The 17,705-nt window shown below is 38.2% G+C and overlaps 1 protein-coding gene across 1 annotated transcript in view; it reads right to left on the bottom strand.

The window, feature by feature from the left end:
• Positions 1-1,609: 1,609 nt before the first annotated feature.
• The window catches only part of PRR16 (proline rich 16), a gene marked incomplete at both ends in the record, with an annotated part of 102,277 nt that continues 86,181 nt past the window's right edge, over positions 1,610-17,705 (bottom strand). Inside the window, one exon of the mRNA XM_079548554.1 lies at positions 1,610-2,353. Coding sequence (XP_079404680.1) covers positions 1,610-2,353 — 744 coding nt within the window. The remainder of the gene's footprint in view (positions 2,354-17,705) is intronic.

Below are 17,705 nucleotides of genomic sequence, written 5' to 3'. Positions count from 1 at the left end.
TGCATTCATGACTAAGCACTTGCGACGATGCCCTTGCTCTGCCACTTCTATACAAGTAATGTAAATTGCAGTGTCAGACCCTAGATGAGCATCCACACAACACACGATGTGTTCACTGTAGTTTTCAACAGGTTTCAATCTGTTAACATTTTTGTTCTGATTATTCATATTATAAATACTGTAAAGGTACTATCATCTGTATAGAGGGAAATTATGCATGGCTTGATGATGGGCTTTTAGCTTAAATGCTTATTCTTTATTACTTTAAATTCTTATTACTGCATTCAAATAGAAATTTAAATTAAAAAACAAACAAAACAAACAAACAAACAAACAAACAAAAACTGTTTTCTTTCATAAGACCTGAGAGAAGCTAACCTGGATGAAGCCATAGAGTATGTTTTATAATTCAGTGGAAAAAAAAAACATAGTGCTTTTATAAAGCATCTGCTGCCGGGCCATTTGAGAGCTTAATTAGGCACAATTTTTGTACATAACAGATATATAATCACATCTTCTTCACTGATCAGACGGGTTTTAACTTCAGGTACCAACTATTCTCTTTGTAAGAACAAAAGAACGTCCTTTCATAAAATAATTTAAAACACTGAGGAATTTTTTCATCTAGTAAGGATATTAATTGGGTTCACCATCAAAATGTGATAGCATGTAAAATATCTTGTTTTGCATGTTAATGCTTTGTAATTGGTATAGAGCTTTTCAACTTCAAAGCTCTTTAAACGAATTAAGTGGATGTCTCTGAAGACCTTAGGCAAAATTTTCTTTGCCTTCAAAAAGAGATCTACAACAGACAAAAGCTTTGTAAAAAATGCAGGACACGAGCGAGATAAAATATTACCACTGCTCTGCAGATGGAAGCAGAGGAAGCACAGGGGAACTGAATGGGACAGTCCTTGCTCTCCTGAAAGCTCTGTCATTCTCCCTGGCTGTGGCACACTGAACAAGTGAGAAACACACTGCAAGATGATTTTGCTCTGCAAAGACATGTCGACATACCTTGCAATTACTTCTTTACTCCCTCACCAAAGGTCAAGCTGCCTGAAAGTCCGGTGATTGCTTCCTATTGAATGGCTCCACACACAGTGCCTTCACTCAAGCAATGAGGCAGAGAAAAATGTCTTTGCTAGAATTCAGTCAAAAGCATTATCTGCCACTCCACTTTGTTTTGTCAAATGGCATTTTAAAGCACAGCGGCTGGAAACAGAAAGCTTCCCAGAATTCAGCAGCAATGCTTACTCCATTAAGTTGGACAGACGAAAATCTAACAGGAATCAGCACTCTGTACTTTCAAACTGATCTTTCTTTCCACTTTCTTTTAAACAGTGCTGCAGATAGGAAACTGCAACAGAAGTTTACAACCCGTCAGCTAAATCGTGTCTATTTTTCAGCATCCTTTTCAGCCATAAAGGCATTTTATGGTGACCAAAAGAAAATTCTTCTCTTTACTTACCGTGTGATTTTTATGCCACTTCACTGGATACACTGGGAGTAATACACTGGGTCTTTTTATTGCTCAAGTAGAAAGTGCTCATTACCTATTTATGTCTATATAGATGAAAAAACCAGAGTTTTTTTCAAGTGGCATACATCACACTGTTGTAGTGGTCGACTTCCTCAAGATGGTCTTCTGGGGTTTTGGCGCAGTTTGTGGAGGCACAGTAACAGGTCTCGGAGGAGGAAAGCTGTTACTGGAACTTATCCCCAACCCTCCATTCTCTAGAGGAAACGGAGGCAGCGGAGGCGGTGGGGGTGGCAGAGGAGGGCACTGATGAGGCAGCGCTCCCAGAGCACAGGCAGGCTCGCTGTGCAAGTGCACCTCCCTGTTTTTGATGTTATATCGAACATCACAGTCTGGGCAATAGCCGTGATACTGCACTTTTTCACTGAATCGTACCCGTTCCCTTGCTCCTGCCTGAGGACACCGCTCTTTCTCAGGTCTGTGCATTAGAGGTGGGATTGCGACACTGTCCAAATTACTGTTTGGTATGCAGCACAAATCCCCATTTGGGATACGGCTGGGTCCATTTCGCAGCAGGGTACCATTAGTCTTGACAGGGTTGGCCGAAGGAGGTGGCCTCAGAGGCTTGTCACACTTGACAGGTGTCAGTCGTGGAGGCGGTGGAGGTGGATTTGGCTTCCGCAGCACGGTGAGGATAGCAGAGGGATGCACAGGGGGCTTGATGAGCGGAGTACTGCCCCGCACCTTCACCTTCTCTAGGCTGGAGGCTGTTGTGCTGCTGGAGCTGCTGTTGAGCGTGTCTGTTTTGGAACTGTCTGTCATCTCATCCTCCAGCTGCAGGTCAGATGTCAGCGTGTCGATCTGGTCAACCACCTACACAAGAGTCAGAGCAAAAACAGTGAGAAAAGCATGCTTCAGCAAAGGCACAGAAATACAGAAGTACCCTCTGCAAGCAGTTTTGTCTTTCCCAGATCCCAAGTAGCACATTTTTAAAGCTGTTTTTATTTTTCTAAGTGATGATAATAAGAAGAGGTAGTTTGCTAGCTTAACAACTGAATACGGAAGAAAGAAATCCTGAAACACTCCGGAATGAAATTCCATTTCTTCCCCTCCAGGGTTTACTTAGCAATATCACTGCTCATGAAAAGTAAACCTTCCAGTGCAGGAGGAGATTGAACTATTTAACTTCAGCTTATACATGGTGCCTTCTTAGATGAATCTGCTGCAGAGATTTTTTTTTAGTTCCGACCTTTCTCACAATCGAGGTGTTTGCATATGCATCCCTGTATCAGTGATATTATGCGTCTACAATGTAAAGCTTGGTTAATTGCTTCCTGAATATTTGTTTAACATAAGGCAATGAGATGCAACTATCCTCCCATATAAGACTGTGTTATCTGCTCTTATGAATTTTACTTATAATCTGTTATCCTCTGAAGTAATCCTGAAATAGCATTTACTGCAGAAGAGAGGAAAAGTAGCTTTGTTTTCTAAGTTGAAAGCATTTATTAACTCATATGTTTTATTCTATAACCTCCTCTTACCACTAGTTTTTCCATTTTGTTCACTTCTACAACGCATATCTCTTATAGTCTTCCAGATTTCTTCTTCCACTCAATTTTATATAGGACATGCAATATAGATAACCAAAATTTGTCAAGTGACAGTCAAAAGCCCTTCCTGAAAACTGATTTTAACTCAAAAGTTGAGTTAAAATTAAGCTGAATGACCGGTTTTAACCTGAGGATAACTAAGGAACGGCACAAGAACTAAGTATTTCCTCAAATGATATAAATAAAATAATCACAGGCGTGGAAGTGTTATTAGTTAACTCCATTTCAGTAACATAAAGCTCACGCCATGGATCGGGGTCCCCATGGTGCACCAGTGATGTCCTGGAGGGAGCGCCTAAGGCCGCACACTTCTCGTCCTCCCACCATCCTCCTCATCCCTTTCAGTTTTTCATTTTTACTTCTTGCTATCACTGATTTTGTAATAATATTCTTGATTTCAAATTAAGCCTATTTTGTGGGAGTATAGCCATATTATAGGCTAAAAAATGGTAAAAGTTATTACTGTAGGCAGCAAGTTCACTTGCTCAAGTCTGTGCTAACTTCTGTGCTCACATCAAAACTGTGAATAATTAATATAAAAACTCAATAGAATGAAAGACCTTTCCAGATTCCTGGCTTTATGCTGTAACTACAAGTTGGGTATTTTTAAATCTGTAAAAATTCATATGCAGCAACTCACTTCATAGAAAGTAGTGCATTCTTTCTTCCCATAAAGAGCAAAAACGTCTTTGAAAAACATTCCCATTTCTATCCAGGAGACAGAATTCATTTATACAAAATTCAAAGCCCAATACCTTGTTTCATTTCATTTTCTGTTTTAGCCAGATATGTAATTTACCAGATAATTAGGATTTAAAATGTTTGTCTAAAAGATGCAAGGCATGGTGGAATTCTGGCTACCATCAGATCTCAAACACATCCTCCAGGGTATACTGTGTGACTCCTTTCAGAAATTTCAGAACAAGGGCAGATAAACTAAGTCTGTGCTAAGGCAATGTCAGAATCATGGGAAGAAAGTGAGCTTAGAGGAGAAAGAACTCATCACGTTGCTTGGTATATGTAAACAAGGCACAGAGAACTTTTCAAAATGAAAGGGAGAACAACAGAAAACTCATGTTCTGGGCAAAAAATTCAAGCAAGTTTCTTCAAGTTTAGTATGGATCTTTATCAGTATCGTGATCTGTCTGTACATGGCTAAGTGTCCTACTGAATTTTATCCTGCTGTAGGTGTGGCTTTTTCACTTGAGAATGAGTTGATGCAATATAATCCAAAGAAAATCACTGGAAAGAAAAGAAACAAAAAAGAATCACCAAAAAGCTGTAGGAAAAGACAGAAAGACACATCTGTAAGGATGCTCAACAAAGGAGCATTTTAAGGCTTTTATATGTGACCACAGATTGGCCTATATTACAGTATCAGATTCTAAAACGTGTTAATATCTGGGTTTCTTCTGCAATTAGCTATTCCAATAGAACCTTTTTCCCTCTATTTTCTATAATGATACTTCCCTCAGAGTACAGGATTATAACCATACAGGACCACAGAAAAAAAAATTACTTATGTGAAGAAAAAGACAGCCATGGGCTGCTGATGTGGTTGTTGCACTTTTAGCTTTAGATATTTCACAGAAATTATCTGGATAACAAAAAAACTCTATACTGGCCTAAAATTCATGCATGAATTCCAAAATTAAATTCCCAATAGAGAAGAAAATAAGATACGAGAATTTATTTTAATTATATTTTAACAACAAATGTGCAGCATTCTAATCATTTTATTTCCTGTATGCCTGTAGAACAGATCACCAACAACAGCCTCTTTGCTTTAGAGCCTCACGTGTGCAACACTGCACAAAATAAATGTACTCCATATAATGTAGCTCCAGAGAAATAGAAGCTAGTATTTATTATTTTGAAAAGGAGACACTGAAGTTGCTTTCCACTGTCACTATGAGGATAGAGCTGTAATTATACATCACATATATGTGATAATAAAATGGCATAAAATGGCAGATCCCAGTGATGAGAACATTTGCATCCAAACTACCCTTCTGACAATGCAAAACATTTTCTCAGGAGTAAGATGATAGTCTGGCCTTATGAACCATTTGTAGACTTAAATGACTGCAAAGTTTATCCCCTGCCCTCTGGGCAACAGTGTAGTAGACAACGGAAATTTTCTGTCACCTACTCTTTGCAAAACATAAGAATAGGAAAAAATGGCTCTGACATGATGACACAGCTTACCTGTCCAAATTATTTACCACCACAGGTTGTGATTCTGTTTATTGTTATTTTCTTTCTTTCTTTTCTTTTCTTTCTTTTTTTTTTTTTTTCATCCCAGAAGGAAAATTCAAATAACAGGAAAAAGTAACAGATGTAGCCCAAAACTGCAAGCTGAAAGAAAAATAGTCTCCATTTCGCAACACACTTCCTATGGGAATCAGAGGGAAAACATTTAGAAACAAAAAAAAAAAGCTACTCCAGTTGTGCAGAATCTGTTTTTCATTCTGTGATACAACAGAACTTGATTCAGCTGTGGAAGCATGGGGAGCCATCCTTTTCTACCCTGAGGAGCTCCTAGCCTTTAAGTGGATTTGATGCCCGCGTTTGCCCTGCTGGTGATATCCTGAGGTCTCAAGCTTTGTAGGATCCCAAACTCCTGAATAAACAAGAACATCAGCTCAATCCCACCCACTTTATGTGTTCTTATTGGACAGAATTACATACTCAGTAGCATTTGAATTGGATTTCTAACTAGCTAACTCTACAAAATGAATTGATTATTATTGAATGGCATCAAAATATTTCACCCTGAAATCTAAACTTTTAAACATATCAAAGTCTGCTTAACAGCACTGCCTTAGAAATAGATGAAGAGTTTCTGGATATTTTTTTTTTCCCATGTTTATATCGTTAGCATATAATCAGCAGAAAGATCAGTTGTTTGGGTGAAGCAAATTAACGAAGATTTATCACAGAAGTGCAGAATGATTTGGTTTGGAAGATTCCTCAAGGTCCATGCAGTTCCAAACCCTGTCATGGGCAAGGCCACCTTACCCTAGACCAGGTTGCCCAAAGCCCCATCCAGTGTGGCCTCGCACACTTTTAGAAATGGGTCATCTTCAGTTTCTGTGGGCAACCTTTTCCAATGCTTTACTGTCCTCACTGCAAAAGATATCTTCCAGCTATCTAACCCAAATCACTGCTTTCAGTTTAAGATCACTGCACTTTGTCCTCACACTACACACCTTAACAGTCTCTCTCTGTTATTTTTATAAGCTCCCTCTAAATCCTGAAAGGTCACAATGTGGTCTCCTCAGAGCATTCTCTTCTCCAAACTGAACAAGCCCAGGTCCTACAGCCTTTCTTCATAAGAGAGGAGTTCATGATCATCTTTGTGTCTCCTTCTTCTAGTCCTGCTCTAACCTTCATCATCTCCTTCATCTCTAGTTTCCTGGACAATTAATTTACAATAGTCATTGTGAACCTGCACTGCCTAACAGCAACTAAAAATTCACATGTTAACAAGAAAAAGAAAAAATCAAAGCACCTGAGGTTTTAAGCAGGTTTGGTATAACAATCTAATTAGGAAACAGTCAAGTGCATAGATGTACCAGTGTTCCTAATGCACTTAACTTTGATGAGTAGACTAACGTTTCTCTCGAGAAGGCTCCTTGCTGAGTGCCTAACTAGAAGAACAGCTTCCACGAAAATTCAGAGTTGTACAACTACAGCAAGATCATAAACCTTTGCTAAAGCAATTGGATAAAACTTCTGTTGAACTGCTTGTCAGTGTATTAACTTTAAGTATTTTAAAATATATTTCCACACTTCTAAAAATACACTTTTTTAAAAGGCTGTTTTTAGAAAACTAAGCTAACAATTTGCATGCAAAGGAGTGTAGAAAGACAATTTAAAAGAAGTAGGAAGTAATTTGGGGTATCTTCATGGTACCAACAGAAGACACTAAAGAAGCTTGAGATGTTTCACAAAGCAAAATACAATATTTCTCTGCTTTCAGGTTTGGGTTAGATACAGAAAACTAATGATGCCAAAAGGAAAACAACAGACTGTGGTTAGATCTGAAATTTATGCTTAATTTTATTGGAAGACTTTAGAGCCAAACATCTGCTAAGTAAATGCTATTAATAGTGTTAATTAATGATGAAAACCAAAAGAAAATTGTTGGAAGTTGATCAAAGAGGCTGTGCAGAAATGGGACTCCATAGAGGACACGAATAAAATAAATACCTGTGTAGGAACTGACAAGCAAGCATTGGAAAGAACAAAAGCAAACACTGCTTTATACGAAGAGCTTGCCAGGTGGTAGTTACTAAGAGCAGGATTATTAGATTTAAAGACAGCAGTACAAAGTAAAATAATGATTGCACCATGGAAGCATTTCAGAAACACAGCACGCAACTTGAAGAAGGAGCACTTAAGCAGTGGATGAATGCTGTAGATAAGAGCTCTGGGTGAACCAACAGCATAATGAAAAGCTAAAGGAAGAAGAGGCAGTCATTGGAAAAGAGCTGCTATAAAACACTTCAGTTAATGGCCAAAGTTCTAGGGGCATTTGTGAGAAACACTGCACAAAATGCTCATGCTCATAATTGTTGCAGTTTGTACCATAAGTAAAATCTATAGCAAAATAACATGATTTTATATTCCCACTTCAGTAAAATTAAACATGAGTATGACTCATGTGACTTTTATAACACAGGATGGGACTGCAGATTGCCATTTAGAGAAGACTTCCCTTCCTGTTGTCTCCCTCTTGGATGGTCTAGAATTTTAAATTACTTAGAGAAATTCTGCACAGCAAACATCATTGTACGGAGGACATACCAGTCCTATGCATGTAACTTTCACTAAAATGTTAAAAAGACAAATAACTCCCAACCACCAAAAAATACCAAAAAAAAAAAAAAAAAAAAAAAAAAAAAGACACTGAAATCACAAGGAATTTGTAGTGAAAAAATATCCAGCAGTGAACTCCCACCTGTTAAAGTTATTGAACATTTATATTAAATTGCTTTAAAATATAGAGAGCACAAAGCATAAGTTTCCCACTGAGGCTAAACTGCATTCCCCACTTAAAGCAATTGGGAATTCAAGAAAATGTCTTGAGATTACCAAAGCAGCCAAAGCAGCCTGTTCTGGCCCAACATTTCCACTGTACAAGTTCTGTTTGGCTGTTAATTCCTATAAGGGCTAAGGAACTGAATATCCTAACTTGACTGGACCAACACTCAAAACTCTGAACATCTTACTCAGTGCCAGTGAATTAAGGAAAGGAAGTTAGGTAAAAAGTTATGTGCTTCCATTAGGTGTTGAATTGTCAGCTGCAGTTTTGACCTTGCTATGCCAGGTTCTCCCTGCTGATAATACAGACTTAGACAATTAGCTCAGACAGCAGGCCTCCTGATTCTCCAAATAACATCGTTAGCTCTCCTATCTCTGGAATGCAAGGCAGCAGGCTTGGACAGTAAGACCACAAATTAACGAAGAAGCAGCAGATTGGTGAACAGAGTTGTGGTCGATGAGGCGACCAGCCACAGCCAGCCAAGTGTCCTTGAACCTGACCCAAGTCCAAGAAAACAACACGATGACCTTCATCAGAAAGACCACCGAGAGCTACACATGCGTAAAAGAGCTGAGACTTGGGGCAAAGGGCAGATGTCAATCATTTTGGGGACTCACTGTCAAAACCCAGCCTTTTCTTGGACATCTAATGCATATGTAAGCAGCTTGGTCTTGTAAGTGTGTGCTTTTCTTGCTTTCCAGTATGCAGGCTAGGTGGGAATATCCCCCCTGCATCCGGTGTGTATGCAGAGCTGATTAAACATACCTGCTTTATGACTACTCTGTGGTTATGCTTTGATTTCCGCAAGTCATTACTCTCATTATAAGAATCAAACTTAATAAGAATAAAACATGGCAGAGGACGCATATGGTTTCATTTAACTCCTAACCTTATATTAGAAAAGTATCTTCAATTAGTCACAAACTCTTTTTGCAGTGCTTCTCTCTGTGATTATGCAACATGCATGCACAAATGTATATTTATCTACTCAGAACTTCATTATCTCCTCACAATAAATGTTCCACTGGGTTTGTTTCTGCTCTGATTTAAAGGCAGTTGAATGTTCAATGAATACATAAACCACAGCTGAATTCAATCCACCACTGAAAATTATTTTTCTATTTTTCAACTCTTGGAAACTGCAAACTGCTTTTTAGAAAAGAAAGTAATACACCCTTAAAGATTCATAAGATCACAGAAGTTCAAAATCACGGTTTTTCATAAGGCATCCAGACTCCATTTTCACTTTTTTTGGTACATTCTTCGATGCTTCATGTGAATTTATGAGTAAGATTTCTTTTTTAAAAATGACTTGCATGCTTACAAGCTAGAACCTAAAAAAGAAGCTGCATAAGCAAAATGGGAACGGTACTTGCCTATGATATATGATATTTCTTCTGCGATGGAAGAGTTATAACCCACATATCACTATTTAACATTACACTACAGCAATATACAGCTATGATATTTAACATTTTGCCATTTCCATGTTTCAAGTCTTGTAGAAAATGAATAATTACAGATGGATACTGGTCTGGATTATAAACCAGTGCAAGACATGTTAGATCATCAGCCTAGCACAAGTTTTAATTTGCTTTCTTTGAACTCAAGAAGGACACTGGTAAATAGATCAAAATTTGGTGATATTCTTCATTTACAAACAAGTATAATCAAGATGTTTTAATTCAATTCCATTTTTTTCTGAAACTATTCCAAAAACTTGCAAAGGTTGACATGGATAATTGTTTATGTACAAAGAGTATGTACATGGCAAAATAGAAGAGGAAACTCCTAATTAACAAAGAACCAACAGCCAGCTCTACCAGGAAGAAGCCATTCTTGATTTTTAAGTGAAGAACTGGCCAACATTAAATAACAGAAGCTCTAATATCTTCTGATTACACCTCTATTCCTACAAGACATTGCTCACTTGCTTTAATTACTAACGGAATCTGTAAGACCTTACAAAGCATCTTAGCTTATTATTTCCTGTAGTTGCTAGTTTGTTGGTGGTGTTTTTTTTTCGGTCAAGAAAGGAATCTTCAGGATAACAAAGGACATACATGATGCCTTTTTTTTCTCCAGTAAATCTTTGCCTGGGTGACCTAAACAAACACAGAGCTGACTGCAAATGAAAGAAATATCTTTAATAACAGTAAGAGCATCAATATTTCCCTCTATTCTTTTAGCTGTGTAACATCAGAAGAAGACTGCTCTCAAGTGCTTGTAATTCCAGCTTCAATCATCCATGTTCACATCTTTTCCATTTGTCACAACTAATGTCTCCCATCACCCCCAGTGAATGCAACTTCAAGCCCAAGGGGAAACTGAACCAAAATTAGAATGGAAATATGTTTATTAAGTTGCTGGATAATTACAAATAGAAACCAGAAGAAGAGCCATACATGCAGAGATGAATGGCCTTCTTAGTACAATACTTTGAAAAAATGAAAAAAAAAGGGATGTCTAGGCAAAACTACAGGAATAGAAAGTCACACAGATATATTTTTTGCAAGACTTTATCCCAGCCTTAAAATAACTTCAGTCTGAAAGAAGTCTTAACAGATTTTGCCTTTGACAGATCCTGACATATTTATCTACCATGAACATGCCTACCTGTGCTTGAACCATGTAAGCCCTTAGCATCCACAGTATCCTGCAGACTTCCACCTTGATTACAGGACATTCCACCTATTCCTCTTGTTGCTTGAGGAAAATGCAGGGGCTTTATAGACAGTGTGCTTCATGGACTTGCATAATACTTAAACTGCATCTGTTTTGTACAAAAATCCAAAAAACAGATATGCAGGACTTCTGAATCTTTATTTTTTTCTCACATACTAAATACTTGACAATAACCTGTCAAACACCAAACACCATAGCAAATGTCTTCAGAACAAAGAGTGATAACCTTATACAAGGAAAAACAGATTCAATCAGCTCTATTCATCCAGCAGTACTTCATCAACCACTAGTACATTATACATGAAAAGTCTTCTAGTGTATCCAGAAGTATCTCATTATCTGAAGCAGTACTAATAAATAACTGTTGGTTTATACTAAAATATTCTAGCATACTGCTTGGAATTAGACTAATACTTGAGCTAATTCACATTTTTGGGAAGACTGTAGATCCAGCTTTCAGGGGACAGGTCTTAACAGTGGCATCACAGGCACTACCACACCTCCACTGCAATACCACCAAAGGGCACAGTTAGCATCACACTCATACTGAATATTTATCTAAAAGACTTATACCCCTCTAAGCAAACTTACATGATTCCCACCTCTACAAATAACAAAAACATTAATAATTATTCACCAAGACAGAAAAGGAAATGGAAAATAGCAGCAATGATAATTTACATAGATACCTTTACAAAATAAGTGATGCACAACAGAACTGCTCACTCCATTAACCTGCACCCAACCAGTTCCCAGGCAGCAGCTACTCTCTCCCCAGGCACGGTTTTATAGTTTTCATACGATATCATAAGATATGGGGTATCCTTTTGACCAATTTGGGTCAGCTGCCCCAGTTCTCACACTGGCAGAACAGTGCGAGAAGCTGGATCTGTGCAGTACTGCTCAGATAACCAAAACATCAGTGTGCCATCAACACTGTTTTTCTCCTTGAGACAAAGCATAGCATCACACCCAGCACTGGGTAGCAGTGTTAAACACAGTTTTTGAAGATCAGCTTCCAAAAGCAGCAAGTCAATCTGGCACAGCTTGCTCTGAACATCCACTGGAAAAAAAAAAAGGGCTTTTAAGTACTTGAGAAGGGAACGACAGCTACATAACGAAAAAAAAAAAAAAAAAGATTAAATTCATATGACTCACAATGAAAACTGCAAATTAATGGAAAATCAGTAATTTTCTCTATATTGTTGTACTGGTGCTTTTTTTTACTCTTCAAGCTCAGGGTTGACAGCACAGATAGCCTGCATGACTATTTAAGCTCATGAAACAATGCTCTTTTTCATTCTGAGAACACAACAATCTACCATATATTTTATCTCTAAAAATGGCTAACACAAAACCATGATAAGGAGTGTGTCAAACTACTTTAATATTTGGTTTGAGTATATTTTTTCCCTGAATTGGTGGAATTATATATTACATTCTTAGGAAAAAAAAGGATTTCATATCTCTATTTTTACTCTCTTGAAGAAGAAAAGAAAAGAAGGATGAAGCTGGATAAAATTACATACTTCACAGTGAACGTCTTCTGTTTAATATTAAAGATGCATAGGACACCAGAGCTATGAAATTTCAGTGTGTCCTCTGAATCAAAATTATCTTTCTAAGTCAACAGCTTAGAGGTGCTACTTGCTACTTACTAATTCTCTCTAAAAACAAGTAGCAATTAAAAATGGCAGACTGTTAACAAAAACTAAGGAATGTTTGGTCTGCGCATCTTCATTATTGCTAATGTTTTCTAAATAAAAGTTTCTAAAACAACTGGTAATGTAGCACTACAAAATGTCAGAGATTTTAGCCCCTATATAACAGTCTTTGCTGTAAACATTGGTACACACTAGTTACAAATACAGTGACTTGTCTACCATATGTCACCTAATTTAAGTGAATGCTAAATATTTCTTGACGCTCATAATACTTCTCTGATCTCATGCTGCTTCTCAAAGCATAAAGAAGCTCCTTAAATTACAAGCATTCCCAGGCTCTTAATGCTCACCATGGAGATTGAAAGGTCCCCTGTTTCCCCTGTATGATTAGAAAAATGTGTCCAATACAACACATACAACAGTTTCCTAGGTACACTATTCAGAGATATTAATAACAGCTACTCAAACCAAACTAAACAACAACAATAAAAAAACTTCCAGTATTACAACTACAATAAAAGAATTCCAAACTTTGCCAGCTTTAAACACCCAACAACTTACTGCCACCACCTCACCAGAAATAAATATCAAGCATCCTCTTGTTCTAGAAATGAAAAAGATGTTTCCCAAGAACAGCCTCTGCATCTTCTTGGAGAACATGTGTTAGACTCGTGGATTTGTTTGATTAAAGGATTTTATGAGTGAAAAACTGCTCTGAGCATAGATGGCCTCCCTACTATAATATTTCACCAGAATTTCTGTGACAATTCCAAAGCCACACTTAAGAACAAATGCAATGTGTCATGAATTTACATTAATCTGGAAGCAGTAATTCTAATCCTGTTTTACACTTATTAAAATACAGTTTCAACAGAGCTGAACAGAACTGGCAGATGCAGCTCAGTAGACGTATTTCCCACCAGTTCTTTTGGCTTAAACACTACCCAAGATTTCACAATCCAGTAAGTTCCATTCTAATTGAAAGTTTGGACACATTCGAAGTTCAAAGATAATTTTAGATGAAATGAAACCATCTGCTTTTTACAATGGGAGAAAAACAAAACAACCAAAAAAACCTAAAGCAGGAGGTTGAAACACTCTGTTATGTGTTACAGCAACAGAAACAGCTTCTGCTCAAGCAATAGGTTGAAGCACCCGACATGATAAAAGTAATATTACTGATGGTGATGGTGATTACTAAGAAGCTGCATAACTATAGCAGCTGAACCGTTTCGAATTGTCAGGTGGATAAGTTAGGTTTCTCTTCTTGCTTTCCTGGTGAGCTGTTGGCACATCTGGAATTAAATGTGCTGCAGATGGAGAGAACAAGAGATGTTTTAATACAGGTCCTAGTGGAGGCTTCTTGGTTCTGCAATGGACTTCTTTCATTTGGATGTACTAAACAGCATAAGTCACAGGAGATTGCCCAGGCTTTGCTTATGATGCTAATAAGTAATAGCACTGCTAATACATAATAGCAGCAGATTGGCTGAACTCTGCTACTAGCACTTGCTGTAAACCACATAGGTGTGGAATGAATACTTGGTTGCCTTTGAATTATTATTTCTTTTAAGTTAAATGATTTCTGCTGATACTGCATGTTGTGGTTTAACCTGGCAGGTGCTGAGAACCACACCATCGTTTGCTCCCTCCCTCTCTTCCCAGTGGGACAGGGGAGGGAATTGGAAAAAAATTCCACAAAGTAGAACTTGTGGGTTGAGATAAAACTATTTACTAAAATAGAGAAAAAGAAATAGTTGTGAGCATGTATATATAGCATATATAAATGTATATGACAAGTGATGCACAAGCAATTGTGCACCATCCCAAGACCAATACCCAGCTTGCTCCCAAGCCATGGTGCAGAGAGCTCCCTTCAAAACTCCTTCTGCTTGATGGCATGGAACATCCCTCTGGCGATGGGAGGGGAAGTCCCCAAGAAATCTGTAGCTTAGGATGAAGGAGATAATTGCTTCAGTGTGCCTGCCAAATCACAATAGTATGGATGCTTTTTATAGGACATGACTAATATGCTTTTGTCCGTATAAGACCATTAGCTCATGTTCTTGGCTCTGTTACCTGGTGTTGCAGTTCTATTTCTGGTTGAATGTTAGGTAGGTTATCACACAGGAAAACAGAAACATTCTGCTTTTGCACAGTCTGGGAAGAAGAAAGCTCTGACAAAAGCAAGGAGACAAATCCAGCCTTACGTGACATGTTTAAATATGAAGGGACTCCAGACAACTTCACTTTCACAAGGATTTTGTTCTGTAAGTTACTATAATGTTAGTAAATTCAAGTTCTGAGCAGCTCCTCCTATTGGGATGAAAGCATAGACAAAGACACGCCTACACTCAAAACACTCAGAAAACAAAGATGCCATTGGACTGCTTGAAATATCTCAAATACTAAGGCCTGTGTTGTAAGAAAATTATGCTCTAAGCAGTGCTGAGCAAATAAAAAAGACTTTGGCTTTTAAACATTCACACAATTGAGGCATCACTCATTTGCTTGGCTATTGCTCCCGGAAACACGATGCTGTTTTCGCTGCTTGTGGTCATGCCCCTCTCTTGCATAGTTGATTCAGATGCCTCTGCATTTGAGGCACAGGGTTCCCTTGGGGGTAGATACTTTTGCTGTTTTGAGTGAAAAAGAAGTACTACTTATTGGATATATTCATTAAAGGCTGAAGGTGAAGAGGTTTGTATCCTTCTGCAGGTGAGTAGTTTCACTGCAGAGAACTGCAGCAGTGAACTGTGCTGATAAATAAAGCAGAACACCACTGCCAAGCAGATTTGACACAGTGAGTTGCTTTGGGCTGGGGAACAACCTCTGTCCCTGACATGCAGGACAGCAAGCTGCCATCAAGATTCAGTCCAACTAATGCAGATTTCCAACAAAGATAAGGTCAGTGATGCATACCTTGGCACAGCCTTATACTTAGCCTTCAAAGGCTTGTTCTGTTTCTTGGCTTCTCTGCTCAGCATTTCCAGTTGAGTTAGCAACTTAGTGGGTAAGCTACAGAAGATCACAGAATCGTACGGGTTGGAAGGGACCTCCAGAGATCATCGAGTCCAACTCCCTGCCAAATCAGGTTCCCTACAGCAGGTCGCACAGGTCGGCATCCAGGCAGGTCTTGAACATCTCCAGAGAAGGAGACTCCACCACCTCCCTGGGCAGCCTGTTCCAGTGCTCCGTCACCTCACTGTAAAGAAGTTCTTGCGCACATTTGTGCGGAACTTCCTATGCTGCAGTTTCCAGCCATTTCCCCTTGTCCTGTCTCCACTCACCACTGCAAAGAGTCCGGCCTCGCCATTCTGCCCCCCACACCTCAGATATTTACAGACCTGGATCAGGTCCCCTCTCAGTCTTCTTTTCTCAAGGCTGAACAGACCCAGTTCACTCAGCCTTTCCTCATAGGAGAGATGCTCCAGGCCCTTCACCATAATGTACCTTAAAATTATGGATAGTAATTGCTTTTGCAGTGACTATGGCAATACAAAGAAAATTTGAACCAAACTTCACGGAGAAGAAAATCAGAAAGCAACTTCACTTTTCCTGTATCCTCTGTTCACATTATTTCAGGACAAATAGTTTTCTCTTCTTCCCTTATTCTTTTTTAATACATAATATGCAAGTAGAACAATGACTACTCGAGTTAATTAACCAATCCCTCAAGTACTAAATAATTTCTTTGATTGCCACCCACATTACTAATCAGTTTTGAAGAGTCCTTATGTCCAGCCTCTATGATTTCCCATTCCTTTCTGATAATTGTAGCACTTGTCGAAAGAGGAATGAAATGTTTTGTACCTATTATGCTGAAGTGGTCCTTACATGTAAAGAGTGAGATTGTTCCAGTGCTGCTGGCAGGATATGAAGAGAAGCATTAGGAAGACAGATGAAATGCATTTTTTGCTACTGCTCACAAAGGTCATACTGATTTCAAATACAGACAATGTCCTATTATTGAAAAGAACATGACTAAGAAGGCTGAGAAGATGTCACATACAAGAGAGCTTTGGTACTTATATCAACATTTTACCATAAAACTCATTTGTTGTTGCTGTATATGCCATAACCAGGCAGCACTGAGCAAATCAGCAACTTGTTTTCTGAGTTATTAGTGAAAAAATTATACAAATATCCATAAGCTTTATGGCTACTATTATAATTTCACTTCGACATAGAAGCTTGGTGCCCAGGTTTGCTCCTTTAGCTAAGCAAATATAAGCTGCAGAAGTATTCATTAAGGATTTAGACTCAGGCTTGCATACTATGGAGTATGTGTATATAGATATGTTCTTACTATGTGTAATATAAGAAAGTGTCACAAACTCTGAAAAACACACCATCAGTAGTTGAAAAATATAGCAACCTAGAAATGATGAAAGAAAAACTAAGTTCTGCAAATATCTACATATTTAATTATATGGGAATTGCTGGTGTTCCTGGAATGCCAAGACAGCATTCTTGCAAACACTGATCAGCATATCCATGGCACTTCTTAGGGTCTTGTACCTTGCTGAAATTCAAGCACTGCTCAGATCTGCTTAAATATTCAGGAATTGATTTAAATCACATGTCCAGTATACCAGATTTCATTAGGAAAGTGACAAGACACATAGAGTCTAAATTGCTGTGACTCTGAAGCCACCACATCTCCATACCCCCTTCACTGTTCGTTTGCAAGGTTACTTGTACTATTCACTATGAACTTTGTATGCCCTTGCTTGATTTGTCTGCTGGTTCCTATATCTCAAAAGATCCTGAGCTTTCTCTGGTCCTCACAACTGTTTATAAACAAAAAGTAAGAAAAACAAAGATCTCTTGACAAAAAATTCTTCACAAATTCTCCATAAAATAAACTTCTCTCTCAATTTTTCACACAGTGGACTACCAGCATTTTTTCTGGTGTATGAAAATAAGGACCAGCATGATATCTCAGCAACTGGTAGAAACAAAAATAATCTGCACAAGCATGCCTTCATTTAAATACTGCACTAAAATAAATGGAAAATACACAGCTGTTGCATCATGGACACAACCACAGTAGATTGGTAACAAAGAAAGTGCAGCATAAACTCGGCTTATTCAAAAGCTCACACAGGTGTGAGTTGTGTTATGCAATTCAAAATTCTAAACTTCTAGAGCATCTGTCATACAAAAAGTTAAACCACAGACTTGGGTCAGTTTAAGAAAAACATTTAAGT

The sequence above is a fragment of the Tetrao urogallus genome (assembly GCF_951394365.1).
Source record: "Tetrao urogallus genome assembly, chromosome: Z".
NCBI classification, from domain to species: Eukaryota; Metazoa; Chordata; class Aves; order Galliformes; family Phasianidae; genus Tetrao; species Tetrao urogallus.
Note: the sequence above shows the minus strand (reverse complement) of the source record. Positions and strands in the feature narration are given on the sequence as shown.